The 18,484-nt window shown below is 41.3% G+C and overlaps 1 protein-coding gene across 1 annotated transcript; it reads left to right on the forward strand.

The window, feature by feature from the left end:
• The first annotated feature begins 17,207 nt into the window (after positions 1–17,207).
• Positions 17,208–18,103, forward strand: LOC308702319 (uncharacterized protein). Its single transcript, XM_081385081.1, has 2 exons — positions 17,208–17,408; positions 17,502–18,103. Exons 1-2 carry the CDS (start codon positions 17,288–17,290, stop codon positions 18,068–18,070), a joined length of 690 nt encoding a protein of 229 aa, XP_081241207.1. The 5' UTR covers positions 17,208–17,287; the 3' UTR covers positions 18,071–18,103.
• The last annotated feature ends 381 nt before the right edge of the window (positions 18,104–18,484 follow it).

Consider the following 18,484-nt stretch of genomic DNA (forward strand, 5'->3'; position numbering starts at 1 on the left):
GGAAAATGAAAAAATGTTGCATGACCATTCAATAGTATGACTGGGTTTTTAACAATGCAAAGCTTAATGCAAATGGGTGAAGTGTCCCTTTAAGCTATATCACACTAGCGAGAGCAGCTATTCTGAATATTAAACTATGTAGTGCAGCTAATATGACATCTAAAATATTAAAAGGTAATGTTTAACCCTCTGATGGTCTTCGTTTAGGAGTCACGTTCTTGGCCTTCCCGGTCAGAAGTGACCGGACACCTAAAAATGAAACTCCATCCCAGTAAAAACCAATGCAATTTATTTTTGTTCTATAATATTTATTCTTTTTAATTTAGTATTTTGAGACAATTTGATTGAACTTATTAATATTTATGCAATATTTATAGTCCATATTTTTGCCAATGAAAATAATGAAAAAAAAAATAATTTTTTTTTCTTTAATTTTTTTTTCTTCTACGCAGTATTTTCGGTTAAAATAGAGACTAGGCTTTCAGAAAAAAAAAAAAAAATCAATTTATTAAACATAAAATTATATAAATCATGTTATTGCATGGGTTTACCACTAGATGCCTGTATAGCTCTAAATGGCAATGCTTGTGAATTCTAGTTGTTTTTGGACCAAATTACTTACTTTTAAGATGTGGATTGAATGTATTTTTTTTAGAAATTCTCAAATAGTACTTTTTGCCAAGGTTTATAACATTTTATTAATTATTATTTTAATAATTTTAATAATTATTATATTAATTATATATATATATATATATATATATATATATATATATATATATATATATATATATATATATTAATTATAATTATGTTATGTTTTTCACTCTTGATGTTTTAGAGTTTCACCCCTTCATTGCTGAGCACTTTTTTTCTGCATTGTGGCCGATTTGTAGAGAATTTTTGTGTTTTTGTCAATTTCCCATTCATTTCCTATGGGGATCATTTTTGACCGAAGACCACGAGTGTGACTATTTTTTTAAGACCACTTAGCATGCTCGGATCATGACCTCAATTTTTTTTTGTATTCACATACCTAATGCCATAAAAGTCACCAAGTATCATAACCTTCCGATGAAGCTGTGATTTTTAGAAATTCAAAACAGAAAATTATTCGGTCAGGAATGACTGAGGACCATCAGAGGGTTAAATGATTCAGAGCTCCAGTAAACACAGCACAGGTGTGACCAGTGGGTTTGAAATAAATATAAACAAGCACTTATGGTTGTGGTGTTCAGGTGTCCACATACTGGCCATGTAGTGTTGTCGTGACAGGTCTTTCAAGACTTTCTAGACTCTCACAATGAGGAAATTCTCATCTTTCCTGCTGACAATGACATTTAGACACAGGGGCGGATCAACATAAGGGCTAGGAGTGGACCCGAAATTGGATATAGAGGGACGGAAAAATAGGCAACTGGGAGAACCTGAACTTTTCCCCAGTGGGCCAATCACCAAAACACCACCAAACTATCTGAGTACTATCAGGATCTGAGTGAGAGAAGAGCCACATGCAGGACGTGCAGTGATTAGATTTGATTAAAAATGCAGCAGACAAGACACAAGTAGGTGTGGCGTGAAACAAACGGCAACAACTGGGAAGCGGAGGATAACCGCTAGAACCAGTCCCAGGGTGCAAAGAACCCCCCCCAAGACAGATAGTTGTGGAGAAGCCCAGACAAGAACACAATGATCCAGAATGTGAACTGATACTTGATCACAGATACTATACCTGTATAGTATCTGTGTAAAGGAGCTAGGTAAAGGAAACCAGTGGGAAGTCTCAGGATAAATTTCAAGACAAGACTTGAAGATAAGTGATGACTTGTTATGCAGTTAGTTATGGTATGTGATGTGTGTGTCAACAGAAGTTAAGGACATAAATCCTCATGAGACCCAAGTTTTGTGAATGTAGTTTTTTTCCATGTCATCACACTGTTTAGAGCACAATAAACAAATGGTAAAAAAACTTTTTTTTTAAATAATATTTTATTCATACGTTATGCTATGTCCTCTGTAGTGGACGCCAGGACTAAGTTGTTTAAAAAATAAAATGACATGAAATTATATGTATAGGCAAAACCAATGGGATTTTTTTTTTCAATCACCAATTAATTGTGGGGTTTCAGGATTTTTTAACCAAAATTTGTATAAAGATTATTCTCAACTATGTTATGAAAGAAATAACGGAATTAATTGATACACCATTTTACTTTATGCAATATGTGGGTAAAATGGCCATAAATTAATATTCCCATTCAATGCAATGTATCTATACACTGTATCTAATTTGCACATTAATGTGTTCTTGGAGCAACATTTAATGAAAAAAGAAGTGTAATAATTGGAGTAATAATTGGCAACATTTTAATAATAATATCTAATATTTCATAGGAATATTGATGTATAATTTATTTCCATTTATTTATTTATGTTGTGCCTCCCAAAATGCCTGATAAACAGTCCTGATGTCCTCTACAGTGGACATGTTTGAAATCAACGCCCTGTTCTGTAACAGAAAGTCATTTTTTTATTTGAAACCCCCCAACATTTTCCTGAGATGTTGTTTTATGAAATACAATTTGAAAAGTAGTCCAATTTAAATTATAATTACAATATATTATCATATTTCCATAAGAATGCTACATTTGATCACTAAATTAATGTCAGACATTTTTAAAGACCAAGGAGAAGTTGTTTTCATGGTGAAACCTCCAAACATTTGGTGTCTCTGAAAAGTCCTGAATGTGCTCTTTACAGGACACCCAGGTTGTGTCATGTGACATGTATGATGTCAGAGAAATTCACTAAAATATAATGTCCACTACAGTGGACAAAAGTCTATTCTTGGGTCCCAGGAGGATATGGTCATTCCAGTCTCTTGGAGGGTTTCCCTGGAGATAAACAAGTTCATACTGGTTGAGTGTTGGGGGTCTTCTGGAGATAATAAAAGATGCTGTTCCCCAGCAAACAAAAGCCTCCGTGTCTATACCTGCAAGACTCAAGATCACAAGGACAACACAATGGGAAGAGGCAGCAAGAGAATGCACATAATAATAATAATAAAGAACTGATAAAAGATAATGACTCAAGTAATAAAAAAAATAGATAAGAACAAAAGAGAAATGAACAAAACTAAAAGCAAATACATTATACAACAAAAAAAGGGAAATATACAAGGCTGATAGAGATTGCTAAAGAAAGAAAATAACGAAAATACTAAAAAAGTATTTTTTAGAAGTAGAGGTCTTGAATAAGCAACTTAATCAAAAAAGAAACGAGGAAATCTTTGACAAGGATACACAAGAAACTGTTGTCCTGATATCTGAACTATTTATTTATTTTTCAGATTGAAATGTTCTGTTTTGTGCTGCAAACCACTTTGGTATCAGAGCACATCGACAAGTCTGTCATAATAAAAGAGAAACACCAGAGAATGTCTAATAAGGCCGTAGACGGGCTCTGGAAACACTTACCTCTTGTAGCCGTCACTGATTATGGCCCCCCTGGAAACATTTCCGTTGTGTCTTTGCAGTTTGTACTAGTTCGTTTCCCTATTTGCTCGTGCTGTGAATATTTGCAGCGTACGTGATGTGAAATCGACGAAGTTGTTTTCTGAATATGTAGTTGTTGTGGCGTTTGTATATGTTTTCTGAATATTTAGTTGTTGTGGCGTTTGTATATGTTTTCTGAATATGTAGTTGTTGTGGCGTTTGTTTGTGTCGTGACCCTTCTCGACCACCGTACTAAATGCAGCGTTTGTGCACAAAGTTTACTCACGAAACTGATTTCAGACTTTTGAGGCAGTGTTACTGTTTAACGATCAACAGCAAAATAGAGCGAGCTTTGGTGAAAATGAAGCTTATATTTAATTACTACAATAGTAATTTCTCACTAGAAACTACATCAGAAGTGTAAAATGTTGGTCAAAAAAGTATTTACTTTTAAAAAAAGTACATTTACATTTAACTGACCACACCAACCGCAACTTTCCGATCCCATATAGCTCAACTGTCAAGGAATGGAAAGCACAGAATTGTGGGATATCAAAGGCAGAGAAGGATACATCTATGCTGCCTTCAGAAATCCATCAGATGAAGGAGAAAGGAAGTGAAGCAAACATTGGATTCGAATGCCTAAGACACTTTAAAACAGTTTAAAAACTGACTACACGTGGCAAAGACAAGAGGGAAAAGGGTGAAGAGCACAATAAATTGTGAGGAAAGCACACAAGGCATATGAGGCAAACGAGATTAACGTGCTTGAGTTTGTACTTACTTTACCTAGCTGGTTTTACTGCCAATCTAAAAAATCTCTTGTTCCTTGTATACTGATGTCATTTTTATTGTACCCTTATCTATTCAGGGGACATCACAGCCCATCTGTCTTTATCAGAAATGTTCACTTTCTCCCAGTTACACACCTAGTTAAGGGTCTTTCTCAAGGGCACCACAGTGGTATTGAAGAGGCAGGGGACAAATGCTGTTCCCCCCACCCCTAAATGATCTAACACCAATTTAAAGCAGAACATATTTTATACAATAAAATAAAATTTAATGCATGTTGATTACCTTTCATTCATGATTCATTCATCTTGTTCCATGGTTTTATAAATTTAGCTGTAGACCATAAAAATATTTTGAAAATAAGTGCATGTCATTTACCTCATTTAAAAAGAAATATATTCTCTTCCCTTAGATGCTGTGAAGAGGTGGAGCCCAAATGCTACAGACTCTGAAATTGATACAGCAATGGCAGAACTCCTGAAACACGCTCCAGGAAGAGCTGGGTGTGGTGGATACAAAAAATGAGCCAAATGGGTCTCTTCATGAAACACGAGCAGAACGAATTTTTGTCTAAATCGTGTGTAAAATGGTTCTGGCGTAAATTTTCGGATTCATTAAAATGTTCGTATTTTCCAAATGTTAGTTGGTACGAAAGAAATCTACACCTGCTCCCAGCCACGCGTAAATAGTGCATTAACATCCGAACGTTTTGCTCATTAATAAGGCTGCATTTTAATTCACCTTAATCGGGTACATATTTACACAGCATTTTGAAAAAAAATATTCTATATAGTAATTACATACGGTTTTTCTTTTTAGCCTACTTTTATTATGAGAGCCAGTAATAGCATCTCCAAACGGAACACAAATCCGCAAGTCACAAGTGTTGCAGTCAAGCTTCATGTCGAACCATTTTCTTTTCACTTCTGGGACTGCCAACCAAGCGGGAAGGAAGTCGACCGGAAGTTGAAGTCGACCGGGTGCCGCCATCTTGTAGCAGAACTTCACTTGCGTTAGCAATCCCATTGACTTCCATTCATTTTGGCGTCACTTTGACAGCGAATAACTTTACATCTGAGGCGTTTGAAGACTCCATTTGTCCATTTTTTATTTCTAAAGAAACACGACAATGTATAAAATGCTCCATTACCTTGTAGCTTATGTTATGGCCCCGTAGAAGCAGTTTTTGTAAAAGTAGGCTAACGATTGCGTCATAACCACGCGACTCTCTGTCGCACACTAGAGAGATTACCGTATGGACGGGAGGAGAAGCTCGCGGGCAATCGGGGAGACGTGGAGGCAAAATGACAATATAATTAATCAGAATACTTAGCAAAAGTTTCTCCTGCTCCAAGCTCATGGACAGCTCCTAATCACACTCTCCGTCTCTGCAAGATTCGGAAGGGAATGATTCAGATTTCTCTTGGCACAGCTACTAGAAGACAGACGGGTTGCTCACGTGGTCCGTGTAACGCTTTGCTCGGTTTGAGTCTGCGCGTCAGGAAAGGAAGTGCTAAGAAATCGCTGAAAACGGGCTTCACTTGTCTCAATTGAGTTCCAATGGGGTCGCTGTGTCCATTTCTTTTACTGTCTATGCTGCCAACATTATGAAGCTGCAGACTCGGAGCCTCAGCCTGCATCTACAGTCCCGCACCCAGAGTCCCGCATTCTCAGACCCCTCGTTTTTCGAGACAGCGCCTCCTGCTGTTCGAAAGATCGTATAACACCCTTATCCAAATGCCATTGAAAACAATAGGATGCAATATTACGGTCTTGTTTTATTGAGTTAATTGCGTTTTATAAGTTATCCAAATAAATATGTGTGTTCCCTGCTTAATGCAAGTGCCAAAAAAAAAAAAAACTCATGTTCTCTGACTAACAAATTACCCAGTAGTTATTTTTTGAGCGTGAGTGTAGGCTAATTGAAAGAAAATTACTGATGGAAGGGATACAATTACAGATTGAACTATCTTCTGAAAAATATTATGTGATATTATATTATATTGCTACAATGTTTTTTTTTTATTCAAATTCCAATATTTCTTTCAGTTCAACCTAAAATGGTCTAATTAACATTATACCATGCTAACCTAACAAAACCTCTTTTTGATCTTTTGAATGCGAAGCAAAACTCAAATAAGAATAGACAAATCACCAATAATAAACAATTCTGTACTTTATTTAACGATCACCTAAACAAGACAAAGCAAAGAAAAAAGGAAGAAAGAATTGTGTTAGTGACTTTACTTTTCGTCTTCAATTGCATTAAAAAAACTCCTCATTTATAATAGTAGGGAGGTTAAGCCCAAAAAATAGGCCTTTGACTTCAAGTCATGATGCAAAGGTCGTCTTTGGTATGGAAGTACCTCAGGGTCATACAAATAAATTTATCCTAAGACACAAGTGAGATCACACTTTGTATCAGAAATAAACAGGTTTTTTCAAAAATGGCCGCCAATGTGCCGAAAATACTCTAGAGCCCATATCTTTGCTTCTGTTATCACTATAATGACAAATTTGGTGTCAAAGTGTACATTTTTGGGGTCAAGAAATCCAATAAAATTGGTTTGAAAACAAAACATTTTCCCATACCATGACAATTGGGGGTAAATATGCACATTTCACATAAAAATTGTGTCATCAGAGTGACTTTACTTATCTTTTCCTTCAAAAACTTTAATTTTGTATTTAAGCAGTGCAGCTACTTCTGTACATTACATTTGTCCTAAGTAGCATGAGATTTCGACCAGTCAGGAATAGCCTATAGCAAATCAGTTCCTGCAACAACACATCCTATATGCACCAGGAGCTGTGACAGCTGTTGAAGGTCAGAGGTGACAGGTTAACACTTTGAGGTTCGTATGACTTCCTCATTAAATAGAAAAATGCTTTTAATGTTAGATAACTAGTAACTAGCTAGCTAGTAACTAGTTAGCTTCATTATAACTAGGTCGCTAGTAACTAGTTAGCTTCATCATAACTAGCTAGTGACTAGTTAGTGTCATTTTTATTGAAGCAAGCACATAGCCTACATGTTGCTAGCTAGTTAGTTAGCTTCATTATTTGATATTTTTTTACTTTTGCGAATGCTTGTTAATGCTCATATTATCTCTCTTATGATGTTAAAGCAACTTCATTTCTTTTTTCAGATTAGCCATAATGGAATGCCGTGACTGGAGTTTATGCTTCCTATGTCAGTCCGCCCTAAAGATTGAAAAAACATTAGATCCCTCTTAAACCGAGGACCGTGACGTCGCACGGTATGGCGCAGCCGGGGCCCCACCCTGGAGCCAGGCCCGGGGTTGGGGCTCGTATGCGAGCGCCTGGTGGCCGGGCCTCCCCCCACGGGGTCCGGCCGGGCTCAACCCGAAGGAGCGACGTGGGGCCGCCTTCCCGGCGTGGGCTCACCACCTGCAGGAGGGACCGTAAGGGGGTCAGTGCTGAGAGGATCGGGCGGCAGTCGAAGGCGGGGGCCTCGACAACCCGATCCCTGGACACGGAAGCTAGCTCTAGGGACGTGGAACGTCACCTCGCTGGCGGGGAAGGAGCCTGAGATTGTGCGTGAGGTTGAGAGGTTCCGACTAGAGATAGTCGGGATCACCTCTACGCACGGCTTGGGCTCTGGAACCACACTCCTCGAGAGAGGATGGACTCTTCACCACTCTGGAGTTGCCCATGGTGAGAGGTGGCGGGCTGGTGTGGGTTTGCTTATAGCCCCCCAGCTCAGCCGCCATGTGTTGGAGTTCACCCCGGTGAACGAGAGGGTCGTTTCCCTGCGCCTTCAGGTCGGGGATAGGTCTCTCACTGTCGTGTGTGCCTACGGGCCAAACGGCAGTGCAAAGTACCCGGCCTTCTTGGGGTCTCTGGGAGGGGTGCTGGAAAGTGCTCCAACTGGGGACTCCGTCGTTCTACTGGGGGACTTCAATGCCCACGTGGGCAGTGGCAGTGACACCTGGAGGGGCGTGATTGGGAGGAACGGCCCCCCTGATCTGAACCCGAGCGGTGTTAAGTTATTGGACTTCTGTGCTAGTTACAGTTTGTCCATAACGAACACCATGTTCAAGCATAAGGGTGTCCATCAGTGCATGTGGCACCAGGACACCCTAGGCCGTAGGTCGATGATTGACTTTGTGGTCGTTTCATCTGACCTGTGGCCGTATGTCTTGGACACTCGGGTAAAGAGAGGGGTGGAGCTGTCAACTGATCACCACCTGGTGGTGAGTTGGATCCGATGGCGGGGGAGGAAGCTGGACAGACTCGGCAGACCCAAGCGTACTGTGAGGGTCTGCTGGGAACGTTTGACCGAGTCTCCTGTCAGAGAGATCTTCAACTCCCACCTCCGGTGGAGCTTCGACCGGATCCCGAGGGAGGCTGGAGATATTGAGTCCGAGTGGACCATGTTCTCCACCTCCATTGTCGAAGCGGCCGCTCGGAGCTGTGGCCGTAAGGTCTCCGGTGCCTGTCGAGGCGGCAATCCCCGAACCCGGTGGTGGACACTGGAAGTAAGGGATGCCGTCAAGCTGAAGAAGGAGTCCTATCTGGCCTGGTTGGCTTGCGGGACTCCCGGTGCATGTTGGACTCCGGCAGGGCTGCCCTTTGTCTCCGGTTCTGTTCATAATTTTTATGGACAGAATTTCTAGGCGCAGCCAGGGGCCGGAGGGTGTCAGGTTTGGTGACAACACGATTTCGTCTCTGCTCTTTGCAGATGATGTTGTCGTGTTGGCCTCATCAAACCAGGACCTTCAGCATGCACTGGGACGGTTTGCAGCCGAGTGTGAAGCGGCTGGGATGAGAATCAACACCTCCAAATCCGAGGCCAGAAAAGGGTGGCTTGCCCACTTCAGGTTGGTGGAGAGTTCCTGCCTCAAGTGGAGGAGTTTAAGTATCTTGGGGTTTTGTTCATGAGTGAGGGATGGATGGAACGGGAGATTGACAGACGGATCGGTGCAGCTTTTGCAGTAATGCGGTCGATGTACTGGTCTGTCATGGTGAAGAAAGAGCTGAGCCGCAAGGCGAAGCTCTCGATTTACCGGTCAATCTACGTTCCTATTCTCACCTATGGTCATGAGCTTTGGGTCATGACCGAAAGGACAAGATCCCAGATACAGGCGGCCGAAATGAGCTTTCTCCGCAGGGTGGCTGGGCGATCCCTTAGAGATAGGGTGAGAAGCTCGGTCACTCGGGCGGAGCTCAGAGTAGAGCCGCTGCTCCTCCACATCGAGAGGGGTCAGCTGAGGTGGCTCGGGCATCTGTTCCGGATGCCTCCTGGACGCCTTCCCGGGAAGGTGTTCCGGGCGCGTCCCACTGGGAGGAGACCCCCGGGAAGACCTAGGACAGACTATGGAGTCACTATGTCTCCCGGCTGGCCTGGGAACGCCTCGGTGTCCCCCCGGAAGAGCTGGAGGAAGTGTCTAGAGAGAGGGAAGTCTGGGCATCTCTGCTTAGACTGCTGCCCCCGCGACCCGGCCCCGGATAAGCGGAAGAAGATGGATGGATGGATGGATGGATAGATCCCTCTTCATCATTCAAACTGAGAAACAATCCTGAAAGAGGCAATCATGTTACAAAGAAGCTTTAGATAACATCCAGGAGCTGAAGGCATTAGGGGATCTGCCTGAGTTTACAGTGGACATTAGTGGTGGTAGTCAGGATGTAGTTCAGCTGATGATTCAAAATCCTATGGTGTGGCACAAAAGCTGCAGAAATGCGAATGATAAACAAAAAGTTGAGAGAGCAAGAAAAAGAAAAAAGCATGAAGAGTCTGTGAGTCCAGTAAAAACATGGCGCATGAGTGACAAGTCCACCACACTCGCTTTACCCAGACCCTCAACATCATCATGTGAATCATTTGATAAACTGTGTCTCTTCTGTGGTGAAGTGGGCAAAAAAAAGGAACTGAGGAGGGCTGCCACCCTTGGCTTGGATAGAAAAGTGAAAGAATGTGCTCAGGTGGTGGGTGACAGGCATCTATTGGCTGAACTAGCTGCTGGTGACATGGTTGCTATTAATGCTGTTTATCATTGTGCATGCCTGACTAGGCTCTATAGAAAAGCAGAAACTGTTGGATGTGACTCAACTGAAAGTAATGCAACTCAGGTCATCAGAGCACATCTCCTCAATGAGTTGCTCGAATACATCGAGGACTATCGTTGCTCAGGGGAATCACTGGCAATGTCTGACTTGACAGCCCTCTATGACGAGCGCATTGCATAAAAGAGGAATGTGTGTCATATGACCGCTTGAAAACATTTAGCATAGATATAGCGAATTCAGTGATCAGTCACTAGGAGCAGATTGGTGTGGTGGTCCCACCTCAGGCAGTCCACTGAATAAAACGGCCGATTTTGTCAAATAGGGTGTCAAATTTCGTTCAACCTACCCTCCATTAGATGGCAGACATGTCATACTTCATCCGCGACTCAAAAAAACGTCATGCCTCTATACAAAATCTTCAAGCTAGAGTGCATTGAATCAGTGCGAACAAAAGCGGAGCTAGTGTGCGAGTGAGCCATTTTATCAGAGCAATATTGTCAACGTCAGCGAGTATTTGCATCAGATTATTATTATTATTATTATTATATCTAATGGCATCAATAAAGCTTACCCGCAATGAAGTGTTGGGTCTTCTATTCGTGGACCCTGATTATGAAGGGGAATATCTGCCTGATTCTGAAAGTGAAAGTATAGCCCTACACCAAGCACAAACGGTGAATCCTTTGCCCAATTTAGATGGTCCTTTACCCAATGTCAGTGGTGGGAACAATGTTTCTCGGGGTCGGAGTGTTCATCGCGATGTTAGCAGGCGTGTTAGTGTTGTGGGGAACGAGGCAGGAGATTTTTACCGTGTGTGCCTCTCCACAATCGCGGCGAAAGTATTGTGGTGGAGACTTTGTTTGTCTAATGCCACTGGGTATGTTAGACAAGGTCGAAGTATTCATAGGACAGTTAGGGGGCAACGTGGAGGCAGGGTGGGGAGTCGCAATGACAATGACAGTAGTCCGAGCTGTGCACACTCGGCGCGCGCGGCAGATCTGGCCGCGCTGCTCCCAGCAGGAGCAGAGACGGTGTGACACGGGGCAGAGGGGCTATTATGCATAGTCTATCGCAAGCTGATGGGAATGCCGGCTTTTGAGTACTTGGCCAATGAGGATGATTTACTATATGTAGTAAATAGAAAATCTCTACAGCAAAAGGCCAACCGCTACTTGCATTCGGTTTGTTTCTACCATTTATTAGTAATGATTTACACAGTTTGTTTACTACTTACTATATACCTGAGCATTCAGTATTGTGCAATATAGCATACAGAAGGTGAGGGACATTTTGGGGGGAAAGAAGTGCTGCATTTGATCATTTTATCATTTAAACGTGACTTTTCATGAAAATTCTATAATCCAAGATGGCCGCCACCATAATGACGTCATAATATGCAAATTAGATGGGAAAATGTAATCCCTACATACACTTTGGGTCATCCTTAATATTTCTCTAATTTACAGAAAGTCTCTATCTTTTATCACTTTTAAGATATAGCCTTTTGAAATTAAGATGTCAAAATCGAACATTTTAGGAAAAAAACTCTGGCGCCGAAACACTGTGTGTTTGGCATGTGTTTTTTAATAAAAAAATGCATACTTCACCTCCAATTGTCATGGTAAGGACAACATTATTGTTTTTTAGTCTTGGAACCTAATTTATTGGACTCCTTGACCCCAAAAATGTACACGTTGATACCAAATTTGTCATTATAGCTATAACAGAAGCAAAGATATGGGCCTCTCAAGTATGGATGGCGGCCATTTTTAAAAAATGTGCGTATATAAGATACAAAATGTGATCTCACGTGTGTCTTAGGATAAATTTATTTCTATGGCCCTAAGGTACTTCCATACCAAAGGGGACCTTTGCATCATGACTTGAAGTCAAAAGTCACTTAACCTCCCTACTATAAGTCCCTTTGGATAATGCCTAATAATCTCACATAGGCCATGAATTATGGCCTGTCCATATAAATAAATAAATTAATTAATTAATTAATATATAAAACATTGCATAGGCTATATGGCAATAATAGGAACAATCCAATTGACAAACATATAAACATTTTTATAATACATAAATTATATAAAGTAAAATAATTACTCCGGCATTAATTAATTCAATTTATAGTTTTAGGAGAAAAGGTCCGGTAATTGAAAAAAGGTCAAACGGTGGCTTGTCTACAAAAAGTCCAAGGTTAAAGGCTAACGTTAATATTTTCGGGGAAAATAGGCGAAAAAACATACATTAACGGCTCAAATTTTGTTACAAACCATCTTTACAAATATTAAATGGACTATATGTTGGTGTATCGATGAGCTATAAAGTAGTTTGATTAAAAAAGGAATCGAATGAGTATGATTCGCTAATATTTACGATACTCACGTTTCGGCTTAAGTTCTTCATGTTTATGCGATCCAATTTGATAGGAGGCGCTGTCTCGAAAAACGAGGGGTCTGAGAATGCGGGACTCTGAGTGCGGGACTGTAGATGCAGGCGAACTCCATTAACTGCATCTGTAGTATGCTGCCAATCTTCCCTTTATGTACGCTTGAAAATGAAATGTGGCGGTTTGAATGAACTTCTGATGATAAAACTTCAATTTCTGCATTTCTGCTTTCTCTTTTTCATTCGCTTTTGAGAAGACATGTTGAAATCCTTCGTTTGATGTCATAATATGAGCGTGCACGCGCGTCCCATTTACGACTGATTGGAATTCATTAACATACACACACATTTCACTATTAGCTAGGATGCAATTCATGAAAATTGGGCACTTCTGGAAAAGTTTTTGATTTTTGGCAGGGTGTTAGCAGAGAATGTCTAATATGGCGAGAAGTTTCACTCTCAGTACACTTCCGGCTTCTGAACTGTTTGCAGTTCCATTCTGATTCCATATGAGGGCACTCACAGGACGAGTGCAGAATGAATGGAGGTCTATGGCGCTATACCAATAAAAATCCACTTTTCTCAGGATATAATTTTTTGTCTAGTAATTTGAATGTTGTATTCAAAAGGAGATGCAAATAAATTACACATTGCTGGGTGTTAGATTTTTTTTAGTCACTTATTTGCTTTAAAAAGTCTTTTAAAGTGTCAATGACGTCATATACATGTACGACCAGAGATACTGCTTCACGGCAGTCCTTCAGTCACTCTGGTGCGTTCGCGCTCTGCACTTTCTTTTCACTCGAGGCATCGACAACACAGCTGACACAGGCAAACACACTTGCTAGAAGAGTTTTTGTTTTGTTTGTTTCTGGTCCCGCTGCGGATGACACGATGCCATCAAGCGGTATCTCTGGTCGTAATCAGTCCTTCACTGACCAATCAGCGTTCATTAGCAGAATGCTAGCGTGTTATAGGCAACAACAACTCAACCTGTAAGAAATCGAAAGGACATAAGTACTCGTTCATTCAACTTTCGACCTAAAACCCATGTTGAACTTGCAAAATCTACAATCAGATTTGAGATTTCTCAACGGCAATCGGGTGAAAGAGACAAATTTAGCCGTCTAGCCCCATAGACTCCCATTCATTTTGCACTCATGGCGATCGCCCCCCAGTGGAACTCTGGTGGTACTACAACCAAAATTCGGTACAATAGGACTTAATAGGGAAGTGGGCAGGCTCTCCGTAGACGGGCTCTGGTGTTAGGTATAGGCCTAAGGTTTTCAAAAATCCATGGATACAAATTGGGGTGGCCCCCCTAGTGGCAGTTATCCATAAAATCCAAATTGGCCCTCGCCAAAAAGAGAAAAGGTTATATCTCAGCTTCCTTTAGTCTTAAATTGTTGTATAATGTTTCTGCTTTGTTTGATATAAGGAATCCAATTCTGATATATTCTTCTTATTTTAAGTCCATTTCCATGTTAAATCTATTATCATAGTCATATTTAGCTCAAATAAACTGTCAATATCTCTGAAAAAGTCACATTGAAATATTACTCAGGGCCCTAGACCCATATTTTTACATCCAATGTATGCTTTTCTTTGTTGATCGGACAGGTCACTATCACTATAGTGTCAAAAATCGCATGTTGTGACCAAAAGGATCATTGTTGAGGCTTTAAATTAACACAACTTCAGAACGAAGTATGCCACAGTGAAAAGTTATATTAGGCTTTTCACCATGTTAAGGATTAATATTACATTTTAGTCAAATAACTAATTTGACCTCGAGCCAAACACCCCTCCAGAAGCCTTTTTTCCTTACCTTTTTTAGATGTATCGGGGGGGGGGGGGTCTTCTTTGCACCCTGGAACTGGTTCTAGCAGTTATCCTCCGCTTCCCAGTTGTTGCCGTTTGTTTCACGCCACACCTACTTGTGTCTTGTCTGCTGCATTTTTAATAAAATCTAATCACTGCACGTCCTGCATATGGCTCCTCTCTCACTCAGATCCTGATAGTACTCAGATAGTTTGGTGGTGTTTTGGTGATTGGCCCACTGGGGAAAAGTTCAGGTTCTCCCAGTTGCCTATTTTTCCGTCCCTCTATATCCAATTTCGGGTCCACTCCTAGCCGTTATGTTGATCCGCCCCTGTGTCTAAATGTCATTGTCAGCAGGAAAGATGAGAATTTCCTCATTGTGAGAGTCTAGAAAGTCTTGAAAGACCTGTCACGACAACACTACATGGCCAGTATGTGGACACCTGAACACCACAACCATAAGTGCTTGTTTATACTTATTTCAAACCCACTGGTCACACCTGTGCTGTGTTCACTGGAGCTCTGAATCATTTAAACATTACCTTCTAATATTTTAGATGTCATATTAGCTGCACTACATAGTCTAATATTCAGAATAGCTGCTCTCGCTAGTGTGATATAGCTTAAACTCGACAGATCATACAGCTTCTGCAAAAAAAAAAATATATATATTTTCTATTTGTATCAGATCTCCTCTGCTGCCCTCTGCAGGTCATTCGCGACAGAGTAAAATATCTGAGTTTGTGTGCATTAAAGGGTTTGTTCACCCAAAAATGAAATGAAAATTACACCATGATTATACCATCACTATTAGCGAGGATGCAATTCATGAAAATTGGGCACTTCTGGAAAAGTTTTTGATTTTTGGCAGGGTGTTAGGTATAGGCCTAAGGTTTTCAAAAATCCATGGATACAAGTTGGGGTGACCCCCCTAATGGCAGTTATCCATAAAATCCAAATTGGCCCCCACCGAAAAGAGAAAAGGTTATATCTCAGCTTCCTTTAGTCTTAAATTGTTGTATAATGTATTTTTTCTGCTTTGTTTGATACAAGGAATCCAATTCTGATATATTCTTCTTATTTTAAGTCCATTTCCATGTTAAATCTATTATCATAGTCATATTTAGCTCAAATAAACTGTCAATATCTCTGAAAAAGTCACATTGAAATATTACTCAGGGCCCTAGACCCATATTTTACATCCAAGGTATGCTTTTCTTTGTTGATTGGACAGGTCACTATCACTATAGTGTCAAAAAAAAAAAATACATACTTAAACATCATGTATTTATTCAAAAAAAAAATTTTCACTCTTCATCATTATTAGTACAGCCTCCCTCACACTTGTACAATGTGGTACAGCGATGTCCAGCTCGTTGGCACTTACAGTTGCCCTTACAGGCAACCACACAGCCACAGTTGAGGAGGAGTGAGCATCCCTTGCTGACATCTTCCAGATCTGTCCAATATGACACCCAGACTTTGGTTCTGTCATTCTATTCCCAACCCCACTCACTGGGGTCTGGAATCTCTGGAGTTTTGGAGAGGGACTGCTTCCAGACAAAAGCTGCAGTGTGCAGGGCACGCTTCCCATGCTGGAATAAGGCATGCCGGGTCGGAGGGATTGAATCCAGGGACTTGAGGCCATGAGTGAAAAGAAGCTTCCGGGCTTCATTGACTGACTTGACACCGCAGTTCTTACTGTACATGAGTACAGTCCAGCGTTCGAGAACTCGCATGTGCACTGATTCCAGTGTGAGGCTGGTTGGGTCTTGGCTGATCAAAATGATGGTGTCGGTGACTTCTGGGTAAGCTGCCCACGCATTCCATGCAGTTTTTTTGCCAATTTCATACATTTCTGATACAACGTCACATCCTGTAAACGCGTGGAAGAGGGGCAGTGCTTGGCATTTTTGAGATCCCAACATTTCTGAGATGTGGTGGATCGGAATATCTTTATATGTCTTCCTTGATCCAAATCCAATCCACAGCTCTGAGAGGCCTAACTCCTGAAACTGATTGATGGCCAGCACAACCACATCACTATCTACTGTCCATAGGTAAGCCTTGGTGTGACCCTGTTCGGCAGCATGACGTAAATCTAGCATCATTTGTGTGTCTGCTTCCTCTTGCTGACATTGTGACAATGCTTCTTGATCAGTAGGTTTGTTGCTCAGGACCAAGTTAGCCTTTGTTGTGAGGAGGAGGTACTTTGAGCCAGTTGTGGTCTTCAGAAGTTTGTCACTGTGATGTACTGATATACCTGATGTACTGATTTCTATCAGGACCGTTTGGAGATGGTCTAGCCATGCTTTGTCAGGCACTCCTGCTCGAGTGTTCTCAGTGAAAGCTGGTCTGGCTGTTCCATCTGATATTGATGAAAGCTTGATTTCCCCAGCATATTCAGCGATGTACGATTGACAAGATGACAAGAGTGGATGCAGTCTGGGACAAGTATATAGAGGCAAGTCTCAAATCCCAGACTCATGATATGCGTGGTGGGACAGCAGGGTACAGAACATGAGTCTACGCTAAGATACCTCTGCCAAAGAGAGCTCAATTGCAGAAGTTCCTCAAGGACAGTCAAAATAAAGATGAGCTGTTTCAGTACATCAGTGACGAACTTCTGAAGACCACAGCTGGCTCAAAGTACCAAAGTAACTTGGTCCTGAGCAACAAACCTACTGATCAAGAAGCATTGTCACCATGTCAGCAAGAGGAAGCAGACACACAAATGATGCTACATTTACGTCATGCTGCCGAACAGGGTCACACCAAGGCTTATATGGACAGTAGATACTGATGTGGTTGTGCTGGCCATCAATCTGTTCCAGGAGTTAGGCCTCTCAGAGCTGTGGATTGGATTTGGATCAGGTAAGGCATATAAAGATATTCCAATCCACCACATCTCAGAAATGTTGGGATCTCAAAAATGCCAAGCACTGCCCCTCTTCCACGCGTTTACAGGATGTGATGTTGTATCAGCAATGTATGGAATTGGCAAAAAAACTGCATGGAATGCGTGGGCAGCTTACCCAGAAGTCACCGACACCCTCATTGTGATCACCCAAGACCCAACCAGCCTCACACTGGAATCAGTGCACATGCGAGTTCTCGAACGCTGGACTGTACTCATGTATAGTAAGAACTGCGGTGTCAAGTCAGTCAATGAAGCCCGGAAGCTTCTTTTCACTCATGGCCTCAAGTCCCTGGATTCAATCCCCCCGACCCAGCATGCCTTATTCCAGCATGGGAAGCGTGCCCTGCACACTGCAGCTTTTGTCTGGAAGCAGTCCCTCTCCAAAACTCCAGAGATTCCAGACCCCAGTGAGTGGGGTTGGGAATGGAATGACAGAACCAAAGTCTGGGTGCCATATTGGACAGATCTGGAAGATGTCAGCAAGGGATGCTCGCTCCTCCTCAACTGTGGCTGTGTGGTTGCCTGTAAGGGCAACTGTAAGTGCCAACGAGCTGGACATCGCAGTACCACATTGTGCAAGTGTGAGGGAGGCTGTACTAATAATGATGAAAAGTGAAACATTTTTTTTTTTAATAAATACATGATGTTTAAGTATGTATTGTTTTTTTTTTTGTGTGTGTGTGTGTGTGTGTGTGTGTGTGTGTGTGTTATTTGACTAAAATGTAATATTAATCCTTAACATGGTGAAAAGCCTAATATAACTTTTCACTGTGGCATACTATAGTTCTGAAGTTGTGTTAATTTAAAGCCTCAACAATGGTCCTTTTGGTCACAACATGTGATTTTTGACACTATAGTGATAGTGACCTGTCCAATCAACAAAGAAAAGCATACATTGGATGTAAAAATATGGGTCTAAGGCCCTGAGTAATATTTCAATGTGACTTTTTCAGAGATATTGATGGTTTATTTGAGCTAAATATGACTATGATAATAGATTTAGCATGGAAATGGACTTAAAATACGAAGA

This window comes from Scardinius erythrophthalmus (assembly GCF_964197995.2).
Source record: "Scardinius erythrophthalmus genome assembly, chromosome: 14".
In the NCBI taxonomy this organism is placed as follows: Eukaryota; Metazoa; Chordata; class Actinopteri; order Cypriniformes; family Leuciscidae; genus Scardinius; species Scardinius erythrophthalmus.